The sequence below is a fragment of the Centroberyx affinis genome, unplaced genomic scaffold (assembly GCF_046629955.1).
Source record: "Centroberyx affinis isolate AG114_WGS23_722 - 3 ecotype Tasmania unplaced genomic scaffold, CSIRO-AGI_Caff_v1 ptg002325l_1, whole genome shotgun sequence".
In the NCBI taxonomy this organism is placed as follows: domain Eukaryota; kingdom Metazoa; phylum Chordata; class Actinopteri; order Beryciformes; family Berycidae; genus Centroberyx; species Centroberyx affinis.
The window spans coordinates 1-27,848 of NW_027280593.1; the positions used below are offsets into that span (position 1 = coordinate 1).

A 27,848-nucleotide genomic window follows, 5' to 3' on the forward strand; every position below is an offset into this window, starting at 1 on the left:
GGTATCAAAAAGAAGTACTGCCTTAGAGCTAGAATTGAGTTTGAAGCATCAGAACTGGCAATGATACTGACATTTTTTTTTACTGCACATGCCTCGGATTTCTAAAAACACACCAAACACAAGGCCATGTGTCAAGGGCCCAAGTGTCCTATATGCTTTATTATAATTTGAATTATTTGTGGCTATTTCTTCATATTAAAATTACGCCCCTCTGCGTACCTTCGGAGGTCCCAGACTCGGACCGAGTTGCCGGCGGCGGCATACAGGATCGTCCCGTTGGGGTTGAGAGCTATCTGGTTGATCTGGTTCTCTCCTGCTGGGATGGTGACCGTCCGGCTGGTGCTGGATGCACAGGTGTCTCCCACATTCACCTGACCAGAGGACCTGAAAACACATCGATATGAAATCTAAGTAAATCTGCAAAAAACCAAACGGTTCCCACACTCACTTGGACAGCAAATTTTTAGTAATTTTCAATACTTTACTTTTACTTTAAAGGTCTTGGTTGGTGGATTTCAAGGGCTCAAAATTAGCATGTTTTTGTGTAAGAGGTAACTGCGGTCATTGCTGCTGTTCTGAGTTTAAATATTTTTAACCTCTAGCATTGGTGGTGAAACAGCAAAATACACAAAACAGCGTATCCTTTCCCTTGAAAATAATGAGAAAAGGGCATTTTAAAGAGGCACTTTGCGAACATGCAGCCTAAATTCTGTTAGGACGGTCAAACTCACGTCAGCGTTCGGATGCACTTGGCTGAGTCCCGGATGTCCCAGACCTTGATGTAGGAGGTGGAGACGGTGAACACCAAGCTGGAGCTGTAGCGGACTGACACCACGTTGTTGGGGTGACCGGCCAGGGACATTATCTCCTGACCCGTCACCAGGTTCCACACCTTACAGGTCCGGTCTGCAACACCACACACAAGACAGGAGGACGTCAAAACTATGTATGCTGTTCTTGTCTCCATCTCTATTATATTACCACAAAATGTTGTTCACCAGGTTCTGCACTCTGCAGGAAAACACAGTCAAAATTGGTGCAACAGAGTTCAGCTCAAGTTCAAAACTACTGTCTCTAATAGGGAATTTTGCTTGGAGCAAGGCATACGACACAACACCTACTCTCACTAAAGAAATAATACAAAAGCCAGAGAAAGAGAACAGAGAATTGAACATCCAGGGAAGCAGCAGCAGGAGGTGGAGGGTTCATCTGTTATAAATAAGCAGCTCTGTGGCACATGAGATAAATGAGAAGTTCAATCTAGCTGATTGCCTCCATCTTCATCATCTTCATTTATTATCATAAGAAGCTCTTTCGCTGTAAGGACTTCACTGTATGCACCATAATTCATTTTATTTCATCACCTCATATACTGTCCCGGTCCACACTTGACAATCTATTAATTCATCTCTGTCAGGTTTTATTTACTGTCACATAACAGCGGGTCCAACTGTAACAAATTACCAGTGCCATAAAGAAATTAACACAGTGAGGGGAAGCACCCACAATATTGATGAGGGAAAGAAGGAGGGAAGGAAGGATGGAGGGAGGGATAGAGGGAAGGAAGGGAGGAAGGAAGCGAGGCAGGCAGGAAAGGAGTGAATAAGTAAGTACATAAGGAGAGATGGAAAAAGTGAGTAAGTAAGGAGGGAGGAAGAGAGGGTGAGAAGGAAGGAAGGAAAGAAGGGTGTAAGTAAGGAATGGAGGGAGCAAGGAAGGGATACAGGAAGGATTGTGGGTAATGGCAGTTGAAGAACGAGAAGCTAGCAGCAAAGAAAGAGAGCAAGGGAGGAGGAGGAGAGAAGGAAGGATACAGGGAGGGATAGAAGGAAGGATGAAGGCAGGAAAGGAGTGAATAAGGGAGAGAAGGGGGGAAACAAAGGAAGGAAAAGTGGAATTAAGGAATGAAGGGAGCAAGGATGGAATACAGGAAGGATTGTGGGTAATGGCAGGAAGGATTGTGGGTAATGGCAGTTTGACCTTTGGACCCGGTGAAGAGCAGGTCGTCGGTGCAGTCCACACACAGGACGGCCTTACTGTGTCCCTCCGCCACATGAACACACTGCAGCGTCGACGATCGACTGCTCTTAGTGGCTGGGACCGGGTTAATGATGCCCCTGTGGGTAGCACACACACACACACACACACACACACACACACACACAGTCAATAGGTGCAGTATGGACATAAACAACAACCTTGTCTACCCGAATAAACCTGAATAAACTAGAGCAACGCAGATATAAATCACACCCAGGTAGCCAGAGTCATGCAAAAATACGACATGCGACCCAAGCGGCCGGTTAGCAAAGATGCCGCAAATCAAAAATAGAAAGGGATGATAAAAACGGGAATGACCAGACTGACGTGAACAGAACCCCCCCCCCCCCCCCCCCCCCCCCCTTCATCGTGTTGAAAGACAGAACCACCACCTGTGTACCTCCAGGAGCTTCTCTCATCCCAGCCCATAACACATCAACACACCCAAGGAGACAAAGTCAGACGATCGTTGGATCATCAGAGAGCGAAGTTCAATAGCATCACGGGAAGCCGGATCGATAACAAATTGACCGGTAGTGTCGACAAATTGGCATCTGATAGTGTAATTGGACGATCTCTACTATACAACAGTCTTAGCGATCGATATCAGTGTTCTGGCAGCAAAGAGTGATCAATATAAGTGAGATGTGGACAAATGAGGTTAACAGTGTCTCTATAATGGGACTAGAAATGGCCTGTGGTAACATAAGAAGCCTAATGAAAAGAGAGGATTATTGAGGACACGGCAGTTTGGGCTCAATAGAGGGAATAACCTTAGTAAGATGACACCGATACTGTTTAGATACTGTATTGATCCGCAAGAAGAAATTCATTCACTGGTGAGAACTTAAAGACCCCATGAAATGACGTCTGTACTTCCTTGATTTGGGGCGGGACACAATACAGTGAGTGATCATTCAAAAGTCTAAACCAATGGAATATGAATCAGGGAGAGAAAGGCATTTTTTTTTTATGAAAAGGGGTGCGGAGGGGCGGGATTGTTTAAAAATTGGATGGTTTTATTGGTTAGAAAAGTATATTTAAGCCTTCTAGTACAGCATGAGGTCACCATTAAAGATACTGTGTTTTCCAGGAAGTAAAAGTAAGGGGAGTTCATTTCATGGGGACTTTAAAAGTCATGGGGGATTGAACCTGGGACCCTCCAGTTACAGGACAGCCTGTCTAACTGCGAGGGCACTGTCCCAATCAAAATATAAAGTCTTAAGTGGTTTGAGTAACATTCTAGGTTGTGATGAGAAAGCTGGGATCCGCACCGCGTGAGTTTGTCTTCACCAGATTCACCTTCGTCCTTTAGCCCAGAGGTGAAATTCAGTCTGTGCCATGTGGTTAAAACAACAACAACAGAGTTATACTTATGTGGATGGGGGAGGGAGGGGGAAACGGAGCAGCGGATGTGGGATTTTGAAAGGTGGAAGCATCCATCCATCCTGGAGGAGGGGAAGAAACAATCCGGTGTTCCTCAGAGCTGAATGACCAAACGACTGTTGATTTCAATATTAACAATTATCTATCCTTACCTCTTTCCTTATCTTTTCTAATCAAACTACATTATTCATTATTGGGTAAAACTTTACATTACAATGGCCTCATTCCAGGGTGTTAGCCTATGTATTAACTTATGGAAAAGTATTATAGGTACACAATAATACTCTGACTAAATCTCCCTCCTATATAATGTGATTAAACACAATGTAGGCACAACTTTGCATTAGTGCTAAGATCATTATTATGCACTTAAAATGTTTGTCCATAGAGTAAATACATCACATAAAACAAGATTACAAAATAATAATAAAATTATTATTGCAGTTATTGCATTAACAGTTAAAATTTTATTTCTTTAGCAGTTGTATCTGGCACAGCAACATTACACTCCAAAATCAAAGTTGTGAGAAATTCCTGATACATCACGGCCAAATTAACATGTAATTTCTTCTCTGATGGCCTGGGAATGAAGGCATTAGCCGGCGTTTGACAAGCTGACAGATTTTTGGAGAGCAACGCGCCTCACTGCTCGTACTGTGGACTTTAGCATCTTCCTCCAGCTCTAATCTGACTCTCCGACAAGCTAGTGCCAATCTTACTTATCTCTGCTCCTTCCTTATCCTGCAGAAAGTCTGCAGTACGTCCAGACACCCTGTCAGACGGCTAAACATGATGTGGTTGGTTACAGGGACAGGAAAGGGGGGGGGGGGGCTGGAAAGGTAGACAGTAGGGCCGTCAATTAAGCTACAGCGCAATTAAGCATTTCTTAATCTGTTTACACACTACTGGTAGAGTATGGGACGACTGGATGAAGAAAAGAAGGGAGATGCATAGTGCTGCATTCAAGTCATATGTGAAAAAAATACCAGAACGCCTCAACGGAGTCTGAAAAACCTGATATGGCTTTTTTTCTGTCCACATTTTATTTATTCATTTAATTGTTCAATATTGATTTTTGTAAATGAATTCTTCATTTAAAAGGCAGTAATGCATCCCAGAGTTTCTCTACCATTGAATAGGTGTGGTGGGTCACTCTTAAAGAGCCTTAAAGAGCTGGTAATACTAAAAGAATTTCATTAGTCTGGGTTTCAGTGGAGAGTTTTAGTGTCCCATGATGTTTCAGTGGCTTTTCCACCCTGACAAGAATAAAATTCTGGGGAAAACACTGAATACTTGGGTTTTTGGTATGAAAATCAAATCAAATGTACATTAAATATATAAAATATTAGCACAAAATATATCGGCGACTTGCAATGTCAATCATGAAACGAAAATTCAGCAAGTACTCGTATCCTGTTGTGGCATTTTAAGAGCTGTGAATTGCCATATGACAAGAATGCAGCAATTCAGTAGTAATATGGACCACAGGCACCCGCACCCACACACACACACACACACACACTCAAGTTGAAACAATCACACTCACATTCATTCAGCACTCCAACACACACGGGCAAGCATGCACAAGTGCACAAAACACTTTTCTTACTGTGTGTGCACACGACATGCCAACAAAGGCTCAAATAACCTCAAACACTACGACTGGAACAACTATTCTCAATATTATTGTGCGACACAAGAACACAAGGTGCAGTTCCAGCACTAGTTCGATTTGAGACAGAATACATAAGAGTTTTTAACGAGGAGGCGCAAGAGCTCGTCACGGTGAAAAACGATTTTATAGGAACAGCAGCTCACTCAGCTTACGTCAAAAAACAGCTTTTCCCAGTTCACTCCCACTCACTTATTTACTGACACCACATATTACAGAAAGGGAAAGGATAGCAATTTCCGCAATATATAAGATTTATATATCGTAGCCAAATTTGCAGCAGAGGGGTTGAGTACTTGTAAAGCAAGTTGAACACTGAATTCATGTAGAAAAAAAATACCAGGGATAAAAAAAGAAAAGGGCTTAGAAACTATCACCATTATGGCTCAATGAAGAGGCATAATATCTAAGTTAGGCAAGAAAAATATGACTTCAAATTCAGCGTAGAAACTTGGCAGGTCAAAGGTTATCGCACCAGGCACACGACACTGATTTAGTTGAAACCACATGCTGTTCTGAGGCAGAGAACCAAGAGGGAAAGTAGTAGAGTATTAGTAGAGTTGGAGTAAAGTTATTTCACTTTTCTTTTTTTTCTTTTTTTTGGCTCTGCAGCCACAATGTCGGCAACAAGCTCTTACTGTTTGATCTCCTTGACCTTTGCCCTGTCGGCCGCTGCCTGTGCCTTGTCATAGGTCTTCCTGCGAGAGAGCGGGGAAGGCTCCGGCGCTCGCCTTTCCACCCCTGACGGAGTTCTGGAGCCAGAACTGAGCGTTCAGTTTCACACAGTTATCCACACACACAACACAAAGACAGCAACACAAAAAAAAATAATAATCAAAACACACAAGGATGTGAAACCAAAAGGAAATAATGACAACAATGAGGAGGTGAGCATGCAGTACACACAGGAAAACACGGTTACCTGACACTCAAAGTCCCAAAACTGGTCTTCTTCGCCAAGCTCATGTATAATTAGTGCGGACATTGTGTAGAATTAGCGCTACACTGCGTCCCACCAAAGTAAGTGCACTTGCTGAGGGATCACTGTCAGCCAAGCTTCATTTTTCATACAAGTCAGTGTGCTTTAGGCTTGAAGCATGGTCTTTCACAAGCTAAGTCAAAGCCATCCGGTTAGCATTTAAGCTTTTAGTGTGTAATGGAGTTGTGATGAGGAATTAGAAGTGCATTTTGCAGTAGAAAATACTTAATTGGCCATATACTGTAAATGTTAATGATTACTTTGCTCTACATGCTTTTATCTCAGGGGACTCCATCGGTTTCATCGGGGGACTTGCTATTTGACATAAGGGGGTTCAAGGACAATGTCAGACCAAATTAAATAAAGCAGAAGAGATAGCAGCAATATCAACATGCAAAGGAAGCGAGGAAGTAGCGTTTTAGCATGTTAGCACAAAGCGCCGGGCCGGACTTACATGCTGCCCATTTTAGAGGAAAAGCCAGGGGAGAGAGCCGTGTAGTCCCTGGCTGATGAGCCTGAAGACTCCAAGTCTCCTCCCCCTTCTGGTGTTTCAGCCAATGGCAGCATCGGGCTGGAGAAGTCGGCAGTGGGCGCGTCGGGGGCGGAGTCGCTGTTGGCGTACAGCAGCTCCATCTGGGTGGTGGTCCTCCTGCGAGCCTGTATGACGCAGAGAAGTGACAATTAGACAGTGGTGGAAAGTAACTAAGTACATTTCCTCAAGTACTGTACTTAAGTACAATTTTGAGGTACTTGTACTTTACTTGAGTATTTCCATTTTATGCTACTTTGTACTTATACTCCACTACATTTTAGAGGGAAATATTGTACTTTTTACTCCATTACATTTATTTCACAGCTATAGTTACTAGTTACTTTTCAGATCAATATTTTATATTTAAAACATTTGATCATCTTTATAAAATAACTATAAAATAGCATTCTTATAGATTAGACTACCCAAAAGTATAGCTAAATTGTTAAGATTAGCTTCACGTTGAAAACTTTAAAATGCTGCTTACATGTACATGTATGTCAATAAATCAATATTAATATTCCAATAATCTATGAAAAATATACCTCTCTAAATGGGGACAGTTTGCATAATGAGTACGTTTACTTTGATACTCTAAATACATTTTGCTGCCAATACTTACGTACTTTTACTTGAGTAAGATTTTGAATGCAGGACTTTTACTTGTAATGGAGTATCTTTACATTGTTGTATTGCTACTTTTACTTAAATAAAAGATCCACCACTGCAATTAGATAGGAAGTTGATAGCAAGGTACTGGAGCTTATGCACAACAAGACATGAACACAATAAAAATGGTAAACAAGACTTACCTTACTCCTTGTTTTGGTCTCTCCACAGAGTTTCATGAGATCTGAGGCCAAGGTACTAGAAAGTATAGAACGTTTTATGCATGAGTAGTCGTAAATTAGCTTTTTTTTTTATAAATACACACACATACCCCTTACATAACCAATACCCATACTTACGTTCCCTCTGCAGAAGGACTCTGGGCAGACTCATCACTGCTGCTATCATCCCCATTTTCTGTCAAATCACAACACCAAATAATATTAGAGCTACCAAACACTCACTCGGCTGACAGAGTGAGATGATTGCTTAATGACTTTCTGAACCGTTTCTGAACAACTAAATTTTCCCCGGAGTCTGAATTATCTCCTCTTTGCCCAGTTTCACTAAAGGCTATGCAATTTTCTTTTAAACAAATGTTGTTGTTTTTTTTTTTGTTTTTTTTAAACATGGATCAAAATGGATGTGGGAAAGATGAACAAGGGAAGCAGATGAGGGCGATGTCAGCGCAGCGCCATGCCGTTTTATCGAAAGACAGAAACTTGGTCCTCGGCCACTCACTGAGTTCAACGGGGTCAGATGGATTGAAAAGGTGAGAGGTCAGAGAGGTGAGAGAGAGAAGTCAGGCGGGGAGGGTTATAAAGTGAGGTGTGTGGGCGGGTGAGGAGGGGGAGACCCGATATGAGACAACAAGGTCAAAAAGTGTAAGGAATCATTAGTCCGTTGCTCCCAGCGGGGGGCGGCTGACCTACAGGGTCTGACAGAGACAAAACATCCATGTTGTATGGTTCCTGTGGAAGGGTCTGGGGTTAGCAGGGTGCTAAAGCATGGTGGCTGTAGCACATGGTGAGACGGGGGGGAGGGAGGGTCCAGATGGGGGGGGGGGTCAGCAGACAGATGGAGGGGAAGCCTGGTTGCATTGCACCTCATGCACCTGTTCATGTTATGGTGTTTTCGTTAGTTTCAAAGTGCGGAGGGAAGGAACCATGCATTCGTAACACAGATATAAGAGTCTAATGTAGTTTGACTTACCAGCTGGCATGTTACCTAGCTCTGTAAAAAATACAAAAAAGTAAAGAAAAACATGGGGGAACAGAAAAAAGGCAACACACAAATCAAAAACACAGTCCCCCGAAATTCTACAAAAGAAAATAAAGTGCAACTACTGTAACCGAGCATCCTACTGAACAGAGGCTGGCAGAAATGTAAAATTTTTACAATACAAAAAATACAAACATAACAGCCTTTATCTTCACTAGCAGAGTGTAAAGTCATCTCCATCACCTATAAAATGTCCACATTTTTAGGAGTTTTCTTAAGAACTTAGGTCAAATATGATCTTAGCGCCAGATGTAAACAAAACAGCAGAATTAGTGTCATTTGTACTATTTAGGCCAGCATCTATTCAGCAGCAGGCGACAGGCAAGAGCAACTCAACAGGCCCGATCATGCAATCGACCAGTCACCCAGTCCAGGTTCTGGAAGGGCCTATTCTTTATATAGGTGTGTGAAAAGCCATGTCTCCAGTGTTGAATTTACACATTTCACACAGCTGACTGATAGGGATGGAACAACAATTGAGGAGCGTGATCAGCTTCAATATCGAACTGCTGAATCCCAGTTTCCATTCAACAACAAACTGCCATACTAATGCCTCTTCCAGGAGGTGGGCTGGGTGAGCCAGGGGTCCGGGCCTGGTTTTGGGTTCTCTACCTCTAGGAAAAACACATTTACATCTCCGGTTCCACCTAGGCCCGGACATGGGCTGGTACCTTGCAGAGCGTTCCCCAGCAGGGCGTCCAGCTCCGGGTTGAACTCGGCCTTCTCCTTCAGCATGTGGAAGAGCAGCTGGTTCTGGGTGGCGCTGGTGATCTCCGTCTGCTTCAGCCGGCCCTCCATCACCTTCACCTGGGACTCCTTCTGGGCCGCCTGCAGACCCTGATGAGATCAGACAGCAGCCATTAAACATGGTTTGTTTACATTTTCCATCTCAAATTCCACTTATAGACTTAAATCTCTTGGTTGGATTTGGACATTTTGGTCAGTTTTCAAGATGATGTATGCTGAAACAGTCTTGGCAATAGGCCATATCACACTCCAGCTGAGGATTATTCTTCACAACAACAAATATCATAATATGGAAAATGATCATGGGACTATAACTACATGAAATGCATAGTCAAGTATCTATCAGATCTGAACAGTCCAAACTTTTAGTGTAATTCCGAAACTCTAGGACATGTCCTGATTATACGAAAAACCATCCCAAATTGTACAATAAACTTATTCTGAAATTGAATTTCATTGAAAAAATATACCAAAGCTGGAGAATTACATCTGACATTCTATATTTTGTGTTGTGTGTGTTATTTTGTGTACATGTCAGTTGATATCTGCCTAAGAATCACATTGCCCTTGCTTATCCATGTTTGCTACAATGCAACCATATGCACAATTGTGATATTTTCAGAATATATTGATTGCCTATTGAACGCCATTAGCTAGTATTCTGTCATTGGGGCTGGTACCTTGTTGATAGCCATAGACATGAAGTGATCCAGCAGGAAACGAGATTCTGACAGGGTGCAGGAGCCAATCACAGCGGAGACGTCCACTGTGTCACCCTCCTCCTGGAAATACACAGTGTGAAGGATAATCCATATAATTCCATTAAATAAAGGAGACACCAAAACGACCTTGGTGAAGCGATGAGGAAAAAAGCTCTACCTAAGTTTTCCTTTTAACTCATTTCATTTATGTGGGACAACTACTTAACCCCCATTACATCTAACCTTTAGGCTTGTACCTCCCAAAGTCACCAGCACTCCAGCTCACCTTGGCCTCCTCCATCTGCATGATGTTGGCCTGACAGTCTGCGATGCTGTCGTTGATGTAGTCGATGTTGGCCGTCAACGCGTCTACTTCCTCGTTCAGGGGAAGCACCGCCTTCTCCGCCTCTGGCCCCTCCCCGGTCAGCCGGTCCCTCTTCCTGATCACCTTCTCCTTACGCTTGGTCAGCTCCTCCCGTTGCTATGGAGACGGATAGGACAGGACACAAGTACACTTAAACCGGACTATTTTGATTCAGCGGAGATAATTTTTTTTTTTTTCAACAATATGTTTATTGAGTTTTCAACATTTTAAAGGTAAAAAAACAAAACAAAACAAAAATAAAAACATTATGTATGCATACCTACAAATATCAAATATTAAAAAAATAAACATATACATGATATATATATATAGATACATACATATTAATGAACAAACAATATTAGAATGATTAAAAAATAAATTAACTCCCATTACATAATTGGTAAAATAATAATAGTGATGACAGTAAAAAAAAACAAAAAAAAACAAAAAAAAAACACAAAGGGGGTACATTACAACAGAAGCACTTACAATACCTAAATATTCATCGCTTATGTTACCAGCGGAGATAATTTAAGGGAAAACTATTAGCAATCGCTCACTGAGGAGACACTTGTTCACTTCTATTTTGGCATTTTACTGTACGGGCTTAGAAGTAAAATGCCCGGAAACTAACCAAATGTGGACAACAGAATACCGACTACAGATGTTGATGCTGTATTGGATTAAATGTGTTGATTCTGTGTATTAACTACTGCATAGTATTTTGCGGTTGTATGCAGTTTGAGCTTTTAGACTCATACTGCATACAACCACACATTCACATTCATTTTAACCTGTATTCGGTGAGGGTTTGCTGAGAATTTGCTTGTTCTTTCAGCGATGATACGACCTGGGAGCTGCCCAGCGCAGAAGCTCCAGTAGAGCAGGTTGGCAGTTAAGTGCCTTGCTCGAAGGCACCTTGACTTGCAGTTGCTGAAGATGGGAGAGTTTTACCCTTTCCCTGCTTACATTTTCCCAGCTGGACGAAGGATTCAGAAGGATTCCTGCTCCTAGATGTGGTCGTCCCTACAAAGTTCTGCAATACATGGAGCATCTCAACCTCCAACAGTGATATCCATACGCCCAAGTGCCGCAGTAAGACCTCACCTTGAGGAGGCGGTTCATGTCGGCCTCCATGTTGGAGATGGTCATCCTCTGCATGATGACGTCGGAGACCCGCCGCTCTAGAGTCTGCCATTTACCACGGGCCATTCTGGTGGAGTACAGACCAAATGAACGTCTGTAGAAAGACCTGCACACACACACACACACACACACACACACACACAGAGCTGCAGTCAATGATGTGATTGATTATATTATTATATATTCAACAATTTTAGATTTAGGCAGGGTGTGTCTGAGCTCATAAGCATGTTGCAGAGCGGTTAGCAAGGTTTCTATTCATATTCAGACAAAAGGGAAATATGCACACAATCAAACCACATCCAAAGACACATTTACATGACATTTTAGGCATTTAGCTGACTTTCCTCTCTAAAGTGACTTATCATGGGTGAGCAGGCAGGGGTTCAGTGTCTCACTCATGGACACTTCCATACCTGGCTGTTGGTGGACACACATCTGATGCTGCGAGGATTTGAATCTGTGATCTTTTGGCCATCTTTTCCATGACAGTCTCTCTATTTACTAGACTTCCCTGAATCCCCGGAAACAAGAATATGTTCCCCAATGCACGTGCGCGCGCTCACACACACACACACACACACAAACACACTTGGACTCACCGAGTGCCATTGGGAACGGCATTGCCAGAGGAGTACATGCGTCCAGAGGGGGGGCGGTGGGAGTCCACTGGTTCTGGGAGATTGACCCTCCTGGTGATCTTACCTGAGGTGGGCCTGGCCTGCCTCCTCAGAGCGGTCACCTGGCACAAAGAAAACAGGAAACACACACACGCACCAAGTGAGGACAAGTTACAGTAACACTCAAAGATGCCCTAGTCCCTGCCCATTGCATTATAAGCAGGGGTTAAGTCTGTCCATTCTGCATACATTGTGTATGGGTATACATGCACTCTTAGAAAAGGATGTGTCACTTTCATCACATCTAAGCAGTACAACACAACAATTTGTTACTTTTAAAACACAATATATGTTAACAACCACATGTACTGTGTGATATGTCTAGCATATGATGTATTCAAATAGAACATAAATCAAGGATGATCTAAAAAAGCAAATCAGTGAACCCAATCTAAACCTTTCACGTATTTATCCGTCCCCTCTGTCAACAGACAGTAAAATGGTTATTTTCTTTTATGCTAACTTTTTTGAAATACTAACTTTTTTCTTTTTTTTTTAACTCTTATTTTTATTTTTTATTATTTATTACTAATCTTTTTTTAAATCACAGAAATTTGTGCTGTATTTTATTAAATCAGTGTATGAATCTGTTTGCAGCTGTTCACCTCCTCAGTCTTCCTCCTCAGAATAAGTTCCTGTTGCCTCTTCTGAGCCTCCAGTAATTTCAGCTGGTGCTGAGGAAGAAACAATATCAACAAAATGAGTTGGGAATTGAGGATTGAACCCTATGGCCTAGGTTGATTCAGATGTAATTACAGCCAACTGAAATGAAAGAGGATGTAGCGGGCATCCCTGCCGCTAACCTCCTGCTTGCGCTGGTCTTTCTTCAAAGTAGCAATTTCTCGGTTTCGGCGAGACTCATTCATTCTGTTTTTCTCTTGCTGCTCCTTCATCTGCTTCATCAGACGGACCTGGACCAATCAGATTAAAACAGTCAGTACATTCAAATTTAATATACAATATAAAGAAAATAATGACTATGGTTATGTTGTGAAGGCTCTTACAAGACTAGTGAGATCCTATTGCTTAATGGAACATTCCTCAATTCTCTCGTCCTCCCTCTTTAGCCTTTTTTTTTAATGTATTTTTTTTTACACAGTTCGAAGTAGAGAGAGACAGGAAAGATTGAGAGAGAGAGAGAGAGCGATGACAAAGATCCCAGGCCAGAATATTCTACTGCTTCTTGACAACTGTCCTCAACCAGGCCTACTGTATATTTTTATGTGTTTTTTAGTGGAGTAAAGACAGTAAAGTGGAGAGTGCCAGGAAAGATGGGAGAGAGAGTGATAGAGTGGAAAAGACATACGACAGAAGTCATGGAGCGGATTGAGTACATTGTATGCTCCTTAGCCTGCTGATAACGACAAGACATCCTGACTGGATGTTTCTGAATGAAATCCCTAACTTGATTTTCAAATGCATCAACTCTATTGTTTTTTGTCAAAGCTACTTCAATGTCAATGGAAACCAAACCCATCCAAGCACATGTGAGTACAGAAAAACAACAGAATCAGTGTCATAACAGTGATTATGGTTGAAAGAGGTTAACGACAGTCAGCAAGACTTTGTATTTCCATGAGACGCAGCTACAGTATTATTACACACAACCTTGGAGGGGACAACTAACCAACCGCACCTTAGTCTTCTTCATTTCTGTCACATCCATCTGAAGCTTCTTCAGCTGTCTCTCGTACTGTGATTGGTTCTTCAGCAGGCGGGCGTGCTCCTTCTGAGCCGACTGGAGCTTCTGCAGCTCCTTGTTCATGACGCTCAGCTTCTTCTCGTATTCAGCCTTGATCTTGCGAGCCTTGTCGTCCGAGCCGCTTTCCACTGAACCTGGAAATACACAGCACAAAGATCAGGGAGGAAGGACTAACATCTTTCAAAAGAGGACAGAAAGCGATGTGTAAATGATCAAAATGATTTTAAGGCAACCATGCACGTAGAGTGAAATAATTATTTTTATTTGGAAGACGAACACATTAGGTTTCATGCACAACACCCACAGTATGTTGTAGGTACACATTTTCTTCCATGTTTTATGCGGCCATATTCTACAGTAGCTTATCTTTGCAGTAGACAATCTTGATCTTGGGCTGTGAAAAAGTTAATTTATTATTTTCAGCTCAGAACTCCTCCGTGCTTTGAAAACCAGCATCAAATAGCATCAGATGATGCTTTGATCTATCAGTGCTGTTACATTTGATAGGCTTAAATGTAATGTCACTGTGTGGCTGCTGGCCGATAGTGTTCACTTAAGAGCCTAAATGAATTACATGTAGTGTGGATGCCTTCAGCAGTGGGTTTTCACTGCTAAAGAGCATCGAATAAGATCAAAGGTGATGAAAAAGAGAGTAGGGGAAAATATAAATACTTCTAAAAGTAAGTGGGATAAGTAAACGCTGAAATAAATTGAATTTAAGTGATCAAAGGCACCGACTTTAAAATCCACGCCCACATATGGCATTTGGTGGGTGTTTTTGTATCCAAACTGCCTGAGCTTGAGTGCATACATTTCAGCATGGTGGGAATCATGTCTCTAACCCAAGTAGTGACAGTGCCATGCTCTTCCCGTTGAGCTATACAGGACTCCGCCTTCTGGTCTCACCCATGTTTTGGAGCACGCGGTCCCTCTCCAGCTGGGTGTCCCTGATCTTGCACTGCAGCATCATCAGCTTCTGTTCGTACTGCTGTTTCAGCGTGTGCAGGCGCCGCTGGCTGTTCTCCAGCTCGTCGATCAGCTTCTGCTTGATGGCGATCTCACAGGTGATGTTGGCCAGATCTGCCTGGAAGTTCTCTGGTGGAGACAGACGGGCAGAGTTAGCATCTAAATCCACAGGGATACCACATTCACTCGCATCACTGTTATCTTGCCGCCCTCTTTTCTACTGAAAATGTAATCATTTTATCATTTTATCAAGGTTATCCACTGGAGCTTCATAACACGTGTATTTTAGGCTAGATTAAATGTTCTACAAAAACAATCACAGCTATTATTTCCTAGCTGTGTTTACTATTTAGTAGCAGTTGGACCATTTTGAAAATATTTTAGGCTGAGGATGTGTCACCTGACCAATTTTCTTGTCTCTGATTGGTTGATGTTTAATGTTTAATGTGTAAATGATGTTTAATGTATTTTGATGTGTAAACATTTCACCTTAACGCAGGACGTTAGTGGAAAAAATGCATGTGTGCTAATTAAAACCTTCTGTGGATATGTAAAGTTTAAAAAAAAGAGGACAGGGTGCCTCCTGGTGGCCACATGGCATGTCTCTCACAATATTTTCCGTCTCTCTTCACTGTAGATCTAATGAAGGCAAAAATGTCCAAAAAAGAATCTTAAAAAAACAAAACAAAAAAAAGAGAGGACAGCCAGACACTCTGCCCCGTACCTTTTTCATCCGACTCAGAGTCAGAATCATCTGAGCTCTCCTCCACATCCATCTCCTCTTCCTCCTCCTCCTCCTCTTCCTCTTCTCCTTCCTCATGGTCACTGGCTTCCTGGACCTCCTGCAAGATAACGCACAAATCACCAAATGTTTGAAGGTGTTTTACGCATTTTGATGTAAGATCGATCAAACCGGCTGTCGGTCGTACCATCTCAGCTTCCTCATTGGCTCGCTCTGCCATTTCCTTCTCAGTCCCCTTGTCTTGCTCGTTGTCAGGAACCTCCTCCTTGACGACGCTGAAAGATTAAGACAGGGTGTCATTCAAAGACATCATCCATCTCTGCACAATGTAAAATGAACACATGAATATTTCGTAAGCAGAACAAAGGGATTGCATGTGCATCTTCATAGCCTCATAGTACATCCCTGCATAATGAATAAATTGCATCATTCCTTTAGTTGGCTCAGCACAATTTATATAAATAATGAACGTTTAAAAAAAATAAATAAATAATGAACACCTCAAGGCATAGCACAATTGTCATCAAAGGACTGCACTGTCTTTTTTGGTAAAAAGGCTCTTTGATGAACTGACCATTGTGCAACAATAAAGTTGGTAACATTTTCTCCTCAGCGTTCAGTATTTAGTGTACTATGATACCAGAGGTGTGAACAAGTTAACTTTGCTCGAGTCCCAAGTCAGTCTCAAGTCTTGAGGAGTCTAAAGTCAAGTCCCAAGTCTAAATGTAGATTACCAAGCCAAGTCATATCCATGTCATTAATGTCAAGTCTCAAGTCTAAATGTAGAACAGCAAGTCAAGTCAGAACAAATCAAGAGTCCAGTATCAATTTAATATCTTAAAGAAAAGAAAATATCAAGGACTTTTGAATGCAATATGGTTTTAACAGGATAGAAACTTGGTAAGAGCATCATGAGTTTGATTTCTATAATCAGTTTCAACTCAAATTCAATCATTCCATACAAATTCAGAAAAAATAATTTAAATTCAGTCAAATCTCATTACTATCAATCTAAGTCATTTACACAAACACAAGATCTTTAGTCAAGACTTTAGAAACCTTTTCAAGTCATCAAAGTAAGTCAAAGTCAAGTTCCAAGTCACCACAAGTAAAGTCAAATAAATTAAGATTGTGACTTGAGTTTAAGTCATTTGACTCGAGTCCCCACCTCTGTATGATGCATACGCAGACACTTTTGAGATTTGCTTGTAGCATTAAACATACACAGAGTGCTAAAGTGTTGGGTCATGTCACAGTGAACTAAAATACTGAACACAGAGATGACACCGCTCCAAAAATTCTTGTTACACAACACTTAAGTTGATTGTGCGCTCATTTGCAAAACGAAAAGTGGATTTTTTCAACAAAAGGAAGGATGCATCTCATTAGAGTCTGAACAAAACCCAAAGCAAAAAAAAAGCATGGCTGGAATATGCAGCACAAAAAAGAAATCTGTGAACCAAATCTGTGCATCGGTTCAGCTGGATAAACGTTTTATCCAATCCAAGAGGGTTAGCAAGGTCTTAAGTGGTGTTTTGCACGATATCATCTAGATAGGCTATAAAAGAAAAAGAAAGATTAACACACAGAAAAGAAAAAAGGGTATTTACCATATCATGTCATGTTAGTTAATACATTGTATACAAAGCCTGATTAACATAGCTATAACCTAAAGGAGATCACATTTTGTCTATGTGCTCAACTTTAAAGACACGTTCAAAACAACTCAGATTTGGGAAGTTTCAAACCTCCAAGCTGGAATGGTTATTCGGTATGGGACAGTATGGTGATGACGGCATGAACTGGGGCGCTGAACATCAGCACTGAGCATGCTGTGTAGCCCCAGTTCAGGCTCTTGTAATGACAATATCCTTTTCCTCATGACTGACACTTTCCAGTTCCAGGTTGTCTTAGATACTACTTAAAAAGTCAGTGCACACCCAATAGGGATGTAATAGGAAGCAAGGATACAGCATGAAAGGGGGGTCAGTCAATGGAGAGGTTAAGGCTTAGTGAGTGGCAATGGAGTTTTATGCGGGGGAAGTAGCAGGTTTTCACTCCAGGTGTGGCAACTACCTGTCAAACAAAACAAAAAAAAAAAGAACCAAAATGGTGAATTAGAGGAAGCAAAGGATAGGGGATGGAAGCGGGAGGGTGGAAGCTCGGACAAACCTGGCATCCTCCACCTCTTCCACCACCTCCTCCCCTTCCTCCCTCTCTCGCTCCTCCAACAGCTGCTGCAGTCTTCAGGGAGGGGTGAAAGGTCGAACGAGAGAAGGAAGCAAGGGGTGAAGGAAGGAAGAATGGAGGGAAGAATGGTCAGAGGGAGAAATGCACTTAAAAAAAAAACACTACTCATGACTTACTCAGTTGGTGGATACTTTTTTTTCCCCCAAAGTGCCTTAAAGGATAACTCTGCCTATTTTCAACCTGGACTCTATTTTCCCATCATTTTCTATCATACTGATCAATTCTGACCATGGCGCTCGGGCCTCCAATACAGTTCTATAGGGCACTCAAGACATGTATATATTTAATTTTCAGTTTATCGATGACCTGACCATTCGCTATTTATTTGCACCTCTTCAAAATAAGTAACTTCAGGGGTGGCAGTCTGTAAAACCTGCAATAAGATTTCATCTTTTTTGCACATTTTACATTTAAACTGTTCAATAATGTTTTTTTATACATGAATTCTTAACTTAAAAAGGTGGCTATGTATCCCAGAGTTTCCCTAACACTAAATAGGTGTGGTGGGTCACTCTTAAAGAGCTGCTAACACTAAAAGAATTTCATTAGTCTGGGTTTCAGTGGAGAGTTTTAGTGTCCCATGATGGTCTAAATGGTGTTTCAGAGGGTTTTCCACCATGCCAAAAACAAAATTCTGGGGGGAAACACAGACTACTTGAAATTTTGGAAGCTTCAATACAAAGAATATTGATATCGGCCTTCAAAAATCCATATTGGTCGAATCCTATATGGGACCTGAACCTTAAACATAAAGGGCATTAAGCTTGACCAGGCCATAAAATGTGCATGCTACTCAGTGCCAAATGTTATACTGGAGCCATATCTCTAATAAAAATGTATAACATTTCAAAAAGACTTCCAGGGACATCAGCAATATTCAGTGACAGGACCTGAAAATGTCTGTTTTTGGATGGTTTGGGGCACGATGTCATGAAACAAGTGCTAATCCAGTTTGAAACTTACTCAGATCTAAAGACAGCTGAAAATCTAACAGCAGACAGCAGCCTGGCACCTACCTGATCCTAAATCACATGTTCTGACAATGACCAGATCATCCAATTTGTCCTGAATAGTCGATGTTTACCTTTTCTTTTTCTTTTTCTCTCTCTTCTTCAGCTTCTCCAGGTCTTTCTTGGCGAGCTCGATGATGTCAGACGTCTCCTTCTCGGGGGCCAGCAGCGAGGCGGAGAAAGACCCGGGGCCCCCGTAGAACGACTGGCGGTTGGAGGCGCGGGACAGGTTCTTCCTCAGGTTCTCGTTCACGGCCTCGCTCTCCAGTAGTTTGGCTCTAAAGAGGAGAACCAAGGGACACGAAGTAGGAGCCATACACATCAGACCTCGGTCAAGTAGTGCCTAAAGATATACAAAGCTTGGATATTGTATATTAAGTGAATAATATGAAAGTATTATATGAAAATCAGGTGAAGAACTTCAAAGAAATTTAACAGAAATTTAACAGACTCTCATCGGTTGGAGGAACTAAATAGAAAACAAAACAGTGGGAAAAATATACTTCTAGTGTCCATAAATCCAAGTCCAGGCACAATTGTGAGTTAAATATAAAATGTTCTTATTTGGAGGGCAAAAAAACCCAAACCAAAAACAAAAAAAACAGCACCTATATGTTTCAACTGACACCTTCCTAAATTATGTAGGAAGTCACAGTAGTGGGTCAAGCAGGTTATCTAGACAGACAGACAATCTAACTGAATCTAATCGAGTTGTTTACCTGAGGTCTTCAATCTCTTTGATGTAACCCTGGATCATGTTGCCAATTTCCTCACTCCCTCCTTCACCTGGATGGGAAACGGAATTTCAAAACATACATTTTTGTCAAAAACTGCAAATGCCGGGAAAAAAAAAAGCTTTTACATTTGCTGTTCTAAACGCCTGGTGTCTGTAGCTCTTTCCTGGGAAAACTCCTCTGGAGCACAGGAAAACAAAATCTAACAGTTTCATGTGGCCTCTGGCTTATCGCGGAAAGAACAAACCTGGTAGGACAAGACTTAAGGCCTTTAACGAATCTTGAGGAGCGACTTTTCAAAATCGGCATTCATATCCACTTCACCAAGCAGCTCTTATTTCAACCAAATCTCAACTTTTAGAAGTGGTTCACACTGCTTGCTACTCGCCCAAATGCCAAATTGTAGAGTGGATTCTAAAGATTCAGGAAAGGTCTTGAGTCATTTTGATGGGGTAGGGACCAGGGCTGGGCGATAATTCAGTATTATCGTTTATCATCTTTCAGTGGAATCATATCGTGATGATATGAAGATATTTTAATATCGTGACACACATTTCTGCTGTCTAAATTGATGATGACAAGCAAATTTTACTTAAAAACTCTGATAAAATGAGGTATGGTAGGAATATTATTTGAATATTTCTGTTTTGTTTGACATCACACCTAACATTACCATTCGGTTCAATGAGATGAACATTAATTTGATTATTTAATGTGATTTTGCATACATGAACCATATCATAATATATATTGATATCGAGAAAAATCCTTATGATTATCGCGATACTGATTTCAACCATATCGCCCAGCCCTAGTAGGGACCTTTTGTCGATAAGCAAGGTACAAACAATTTTTGAAAGGAGTTGAGAGAGAATGGAAAGTATTGGTTAGTCGACCTGTGTGACAGGGAAAGTGTTTCACTGTCACAATTACACAAGTTTGACAATTTGAAAGGATCCGCTATAGCATCATAAATAAATATGGTAACACTTTATAATAACCATCATTAATAAATGGTAAATTGATAGTTAATTAAACTTAAGTTAATAGTTATTTTACTGTTAACAAACAATGAAATGATCATTAATAATGTTTACTAATTATTAGTAATGCTATAATTTGTTATTTTATCATTTGTTTGTGTAATATAAAATCATTTGTTTATAAATTATATATTGTATCATAGCTGATAAGAGACGGTAAAAAGGGTAAAAAGCTATGATACAATATAATTTATATATATATATATAATTTATAAACAAATGATTTTATATTATTATTACAAACGAATGATAAAATAACATAAATTATAGCATTACTAATAATTAGTAAACATTATTAATGATCATTTCATTGTTTGTTAACAGTAAAATAACTATTAACTAAAGTTTAATTAACTATCAATTTACCATTTATTAATGATGGTTATTATAAAGTGTTACCATAAATATTTGATTTCCCATATACAGTACCACTTGTTTATTTTTCAGCAAAGTGATGTCACTCAGAACACGTTGTGCTGACTTGCTGAAGTGGGCACTTTGCATGCTCCAGCACACTCTACGAAAACACATTCCCTTTGACATAGTCCGGGCGAAATGGCGCCACCTCGAGAAACTCAAACTTCATCAATTCATCAACAGAAATTCCAAGGAAAAAGATGTCACAGTCCCGCCCACACTGTTTGATTGACAGGTGATCTCTGGGAAATGCAGTGCAGAAACACCACAGCAATGAGCGCTGACTCGCACCACAGATGTCCCGTTTCCCCAACCCCCCCCCCGCCGCCGCCGCCGCCTCCTCACCTGCCCTGGCCAGCACCTGGTTGGCCTGGTCGCTGAGCAGCTGGGTGAGCCTGGCTCTCTGGGCGTCGATGGTCTCCTGCATGGCCTTCACCCTCACCCGCAGGTTGCTGTTCTCCGTCTGCAGCATGGAGTTCTCATGGAACATGTCGCTGAAGCTCTCCATGCCGTCCTCGCCCACCATGCGTTTACCCTGCGGGGGGGAGGGGGGACGGGACGGAGGGGGTGGGGGGGGGGATATCAAGACATAAGAAGGCTGTTAATACCACAACACTATGTTGACGTGTTATCCTTACATTATCCTAAATGTCATTAGGATAATGTAAGGATGTATCATCTTTATCTCAAAGAATTTCTGTGCAAAATTACATAACTGCCATTTGAAATGTAAAAAAAAAAGAAAAAAAATGAAATTAAAACTTATTATTGGTTTGCTATCATTCCTTTTGTAACTGCCGGTGTCATATTTTTCAAATGGCAAACTGTAGCACTTTAAAAAGGCTAACAGACAGGAAAATAGTGTAGGATAAACAGACCTTAACTCAGGGAAGCCACTTTTTTATTTGTTAAATAGAATTTATCCCCCTTTTCAGCCTGACATATATCTTCATGAGCTATATTAATAAGTTAAAAAATTTAAAAGTTAGATTCCAGAGTGAGATTTCCACCATTTGAAACAATCTGACACCTCGTCTGATATGAAAGCAACATTCACAAATGAATATTAGTTATCACTATTTTGAGCCCTTGATTTTCAAAATGGTAACACTTAGAGAATGGAATCGTCTGTGTTTTTTTTCAATATTGAGTCCTGAACCTTCTGATTTTACTAAATGAATATATAGGGTTTTGTTACAAGGACAGAAACCACTGCATGGACATACAGCAAGCAATGGCCCATTGTATTATATCACAGGGTTTTAAGATACCATCAGCTAGTTTTCAATACACATCCTTATTGTAGGATACCATGCAAAAATATCCATCCTAACAAGTCATTTAATCTAGTCTTAAATCCCAAAATCTGGTTATTCTTAAAACAGGTGAAAAAAATCAAGTGAGATCATTTCACTTGTTTCCAATGCAAATCAACTTGTTTCAATTGACAATTGATTCAATTGTCTTGAATCAGGTGTCATTTTTTTCTTATACTAGTGGATTCTTCTGAAAATTCCTGAAACAAGTGAAACGCATTACATTGGAAATAAGTGGAATTATCTCACCACACTGACAGAATTATTGACAGACCTCTATTATGAAAAAACTGATTTTGAGACTAAACGTGAGACTAAATGACTTGTTAAGATGAACATTTTTGCAGTGTGGTGCACATAAATATAGAGTTTAGGTGTCCTTGCTCCATCTATAGTCATGCATTCTTTGCATTCATCCCTCCCTCCATCTTATAACTCCCTCATCCCTCCTCTCTTATACCCCTCCACCCCACACCTCCTCCTCCCCCACCTCACCGTCTTGTACTCCATCAGCTCCATCTGCAGTCGAGCTATCTCAGTCCTCAGGGCGCTGATCTGCTGGCTGGCCTTGTCCTGGTTCACCATCACCTTGTTCTTGATGTTCCTGGCTCGGTTGGCGTACTTCAGCGTGTTCAGCGTCTCCATGAAGTCGCGGTCAGACGGGCTGATGCAGGCGATCATCACCGTTTGGCTTAGGAGGGAGGGAGGGGAGGGAGGTTAGTGTCTGGTGAGGCTGCACAAATTAATACTGACAAACACTTGCGTTGCGATTGTTTTTGCAGAATATTGTGACATAAACTTTGTCACATGCTTAGAAATATGATATACATTTAGATGCATGTTACAATGCAGCTTTTCTACATAAATCCATGTTCAGTGAATGAAAAATGTAATTCGGAGGAAGGTATGAGGGGCTAATGCTTAGGAATTGCTTAGTTTGAATTACACTGAAACTAAGCAAAAGAAGCGAAAGATTTTTTTCAACATACAACTTGCTCAGAATATCTTGCTCAGGAAGCCAAATGTTTTTAATATTGATAAAAATTGCAGCGTTTTGCAGTTTCAGTAGTAATACTTCAATTTCAAGAACAGTTTAGGACTTTGCCTTTTTGAAATCACATACAAGTCTACTTCTTGCTAAATATTCTTACTATTAATACAGTTTATGGAAGTATACCATGTGCTTGCATAGTGTTGTCAGAAATTGCTTATTTCCCCGCTGACTTACACTTGCATTGCTAAGAAATGCTAACAGAAGTCTGGTGTTAGTTTCTCAGAAGCATCAACAATGGTATGAAAATGTTTCCTGTGTTTTCAGCGGTGTCTTGTTTAATGATCAGTGGGACACGCTTTACAAATCCTGAACTTTCTCTTTAAGATGCTATTCATTTTCCTTTATTATCTGATTCATTCCTGCACAAATATCACAGAGACAAATATCTGTACATTTTTTGTTTTTTTGCAAATAAAATTATTTTGATTCTGATTATCCTTTGGTGTAATAGAGAAGTTTCTAGTATTGGTTTGCTACTTTCCAGTTGAAATCTCAGATTGGGAAGACTTTTCAGAGAAAGCTAACTACGGTAAGTTATCCAACAGGAAACTGACACTGACAATGCTTGGGGGAAAAGGTGAAATCGACTGTCCACCAACCTGTTTCCTCCCAGAGAGTCCTGTAGGAGCCGGGTGAGTTTGGAGTCTCTGTAAGGCACATGGGCGGCCCGCTTGCTCCGGTCGCCCAACGCACTGATTACATTCCCCAGAGCAAGCTGCAGCACCGGACAAGGGAGCGAAAGGGAGGAAAATATTTTAAGTTGACACATCAACTTACTCTGTTTGTATGATACTGGAATTTGTTTAGGTGTAGGTTTATGTTATTCACAACTTGAATGTGATGTATGGATGTCTCGCTAGTCACCTACACAGTTCCCAGCGTGGCCCTGATGTAAAATTCTTCTGAAGACTTTTCTTTACTTTCAGTAACTAAATTGGAGTTCTTCCATGACCTAGCAATTTTATTTCTTCCTAGTTTGTACAGTTCTAAATATTTACAGTCTGGTAAACTGCTCAACAGTCTGGTTTCCACTCCAGTTGCTGCAGAGAATTGGTCATACAATTTATATAAAAAATAGCTGAAAACCACCATCGAATGCCACACATGTGCAAAAAAATGTGTTTAATACATGCTGGCATATTCCTGTAAAATTACCCATTTGTAAAATTCCCTGATATTCCCTGACTTCACCAGAGAATTTATCCTGACTTTCCCTGTCTGGAATACACCTCTCAAATTTCCATGATATTCTTAAACTTCCATGACCAGTGGGAACGTGCTAGTGACGCTTGAATTAAATCAAATATCAATAATAGGTTTGAAATACTTTACAAAACACTGAAAACGTAAAACACTTATACTGTAGTTAAAGTTTCATCATGTTTCAATACTGAAGTTCATTAGTATTGACTGGGCTCTGGAGTGTAACTGGTGCATATTGCTGGGTACAGCAATAACAAATGTTTTTTTTTTGCTCTCAAAAAGAAACAAAAAGTCATGTCACTGATAATATCTTGAATGCTGAAATGTTTGCACCTGTCTGTCCTTCCTTGTTGCAATATTTTCCTTGTTGCATAGTTAGTTAGTGATTTACTAAAGCCACCCATGGGTGCAAAAGCGTTTAGTACATACAACCCCTGATTGGTCAAGCAAATTCTCTTGTACCTACTATCACAAGTGTTACTGCTGACTTTGAACATTGCAAAGGTTTTTGTACACATTAATCTGAGCCTTTAATCTGAGTACAGAATGGACATTTACACAATCCAACCACTAGATGGCAGTCCAACTCTAGGAAATCAACACTCCTGGACACACTGATGGGTAACTTTAGATATGTCGTCGGTGTGAGGAGCAGGAAGGAGGAGCTCACCAGTCCACAGTTGATGGAGATGCCCTCTTTGGCCCGGTCGCCTGTCGCTCCGGTTCTCTTCAGCCTCTCAGAACCGGCCAGGTCCACGAAGTGAAACTTGGCCGTCAGCGTCTCGAACTCGTCCATCTCAGAGTTGCCGTTGGAAACTCTGTTGTCGGTCTCATTCTCTTGCTGAGTGATATCAAGACATAAGAGGGCTGTTAACACCACAACACTATGTTGACGTGTTGTCCTTCCATTAACCTAAATGTCATTGTTCGAACAATTGTATCATCTTCATCTCAAAGAATTTCTGTGCAAAATTAGATTAGATCTGCCATTTGAAATGTAAAAACAAAAAAAAAAGAAAAAAGAAAATGAAATTAAAACTTATTATTGGTTTGCTATCATTCCTTTTGTAACTGCCAGTGTCATATTTTTCAAATGGCAAACTGTAGCATTTTAAAAAGGCCAACAGACAGGAAAATAGTGTGGATAAACCAACCTTAACTCAGGGAAGCCACTTTTTTATTTGTTAAATAGAATTTATCCTCCTTTTCAGCCTGACATAAATCTTCATGATCTATATTAATAGACTGATTGATACCAAATTGATTATTATGAGGGTATAGTCTTTTAAGTCTTTTTTACTTTTCTGAAAATATAACAGATTTTTGTTTATTATGGTGGTTGTTTGTTTATCACTAAATCACTGATAGCAGGTAATGTGAGTCACTGGCTCACAAAATGACACTTTGACAAACTGGATCATCTATATTGAGATAATTATGCTTCAGGGAATAATTTCCTGAATTTCTGTAACAACCATATTCTGCCACAATGCCTCAAAAAGAGGAACTCCTGTACTTGACCACATGTTAAGCAGCACATGGTAAACAAACAGCGGGTAGTGAAGACGGCATACTGTGCGTACATTGTCGGAGGCACAGACGCGGACTTGGCACAGGTGGATGGTGAAGATGGCGTGGGACCGGGAGCTCTGGACGTTCATCTGGGTGCTGGCTGTGGTGCGGGACAGAGCGCCCAGCTTCAGGCACTGCAACATCTGCACAGGGACAGAGGAAGAAATGTCACCAGGCTTCAGTTTATTAACACACAGCAATGAATGAATTATTAATTATGAATGAATGAAACTGTATTTGCATTGCACTTATGGTAGCAAAGAGGCTCACACTCCGAAAAGTGGAGAGTGAATCCATTAAAAACAGTCAAAAAAATGGCCTTTAATATAAAATTAACCAAAATACATCTCAGTACAACATGTGCATCAATCTGCTTTTCCTACAGTAATAATCCACGATGTTTTCATATAAATAAATGTCTATTTTGCTACTCTCTACCGCTGATAGTGATCCAGCTTATATCAGTTCATGAAAGCTTTTTAATTGTCTGTTCTAAACACTCAGTGTCTGGTAGCTCTTTCCAGGGAAAAATCCTCTGGCACACAGGAAGTGATGCGTTTTACATTTCCAGTTTGTTGGGAATCAACGGAAGAAGAAGAACTGGGTGGTTAGCATGAGCAATGATAGCCACCATGACTGAACAGACAGAGAGAAGAGCGCCACCTACAGGAAGCGGAAGCCTACCTCGGCCTCGGAGGCCACGGTGCGGGTGGTCACCCCCACGGTGTAGATTCCTCCGGTGGCGTCTTCGTGGATCTTGATGTGAGATTTCTGCTTCATGTCTCGAACGGAGTCGAACAGATCCAGGACCTCCTCGTTGTACAGCTGCAGGGAGACACAGCACATTAAAAACTACTACTACCAAACTGCCAGATTCACAAGAATAATGGATTGAGTCATCAAAAAAGAAAGCCAAATTTAAGAGTTTTTAAGACATTTTTAATGGCTCCTGAAATTGACATTAAGACCAATTTAACAACCAAAATAAAGAAACAAAGCTGTCAAAAGCAGCCTATTTCTGGTTGAACATAGATAATCAATGGGCATTATGAGAAAAAGGACAATTAATTGTTAAGGGGCATGAAGTCTGTGTGTTTAGTAAAGCAGATAGGATGCAGACCGCACTACTAATCTGTTCTGGATTAATCTAAGTGTGGACATGCAGCGCAAACAAACCTGTCACTATACAGAGAAAAAATAAAACCTCTGTACTGTAGACATTAAACTGTAAGACATTTTAATACTTTTAGGGCCTTTCATAAGACTCAGACTTTAAAGGCCTGTGATAGCCTGATCTACATACTGAAGCAGAGTTTTTATAACGCTCTTATTTAACGATGCAAATTGACTAAAAACACGTTCTAATTGCAGGGGAAAGAGGGCGTATTTGAAGAGTTTTGGTCCAAAATGTGACACCTACTCCTACACAGTGACTGATAACACAATAATTAAACATATTATAGCACCGTTAAAACAACTGTAGGTAACATTTTACAGACTGGATCCTCTATATTTTATATTGTATAATGAATCAGGACAGTACTGTTTTCCCGAAATTGGATAAATAACATTTTGGACTAGAAATCTTCATTGAAACATTCAGATTTAAAAGGATGAGCTTTCACCTTTGAAGCAAATATTGTGATTTTTTGAAGTACATGTATTGGCAGAATAAAATCCTATAATAGTGTGAAACAAC

General features: G+C 40.7%; 1 protein-coding gene across 1 annotated transcript in view; it reads right to left on the reverse strand.

Annotated features, from left to right (window-relative positions):
* Positions 1-205: 205 nt before the first annotated feature.
* The window catches only part of kif21a (kinesin family member 21A), a gene marked incomplete at its 3' end in the record, with an annotated part of 55,852 nt that continues 28,209 nt past the window's right edge, over positions 206-27,848 (reverse strand). Inside the window, exons 4-31 of the mRNA XM_071533131.1 lie at positions 26,834-26,974; positions 26,161-26,292; positions 25,248-25,418; positions 23,974-24,089; positions 22,816-23,011; positions 21,350-21,539; positions 19,530-19,596; positions 18,885-19,088; positions 17,723-17,794; positions 15,738-15,825; positions 15,533-15,650; positions 14,749-14,937; positions 13,777-13,976; positions 12,944-13,051; positions 12,746-12,814; positions 12,063-12,202; positions 11,422-11,566; positions 10,234-10,428; positions 9,927-10,028; positions 9,171-9,336; positions 8,431-8,451; positions 7,578-7,635; positions 7,422-7,476; positions 6,532-6,734; positions 5,737-5,862; positions 1,981-2,117; positions 732-906; positions 206-384 (exon numbers count right to left, since the gene is read on the reverse strand). Coding sequence (XP_071389232.1) covers positions 206-384; positions 732-906; positions 1,981-2,117; positions 5,737-5,862; positions 6,532-6,734; positions 7,422-7,476; positions 7,578-7,635; positions 8,431-8,451; positions 9,171-9,336; positions 9,927-10,028; positions 10,234-10,428; positions 11,422-11,566; positions 12,063-12,202; positions 12,746-12,814; positions 12,944-13,051; positions 13,777-13,976; positions 14,749-14,937; positions 15,533-15,650; positions 15,738-15,825; positions 17,723-17,794; positions 18,885-19,088; positions 19,530-19,596; positions 21,350-21,539; positions 22,816-23,011; positions 23,974-24,089; positions 25,248-25,418; positions 26,161-26,292; positions 26,834-26,974 — 3,763 coding nt within the window. The remainder of the gene's footprint in view (positions 385-731; positions 907-1,980; positions 2,118-5,736; positions 5,863-6,531; positions 6,735-7,421; positions 7,477-7,577; positions 7,636-8,430; positions 8,452-9,170; positions 9,337-9,926; positions 10,029-10,233; positions 10,429-11,421; positions 11,567-12,062; positions 12,203-12,745; positions 12,815-12,943; positions 13,052-13,776; positions 13,977-14,748; positions 14,938-15,532; positions 15,651-15,737; positions 15,826-17,722; positions 17,795-18,884; positions 19,089-19,529; positions 19,597-21,349; positions 21,540-22,815; positions 23,012-23,973; positions 24,090-25,247; positions 25,419-26,160; positions 26,293-26,833; positions 26,975-27,848) is intronic.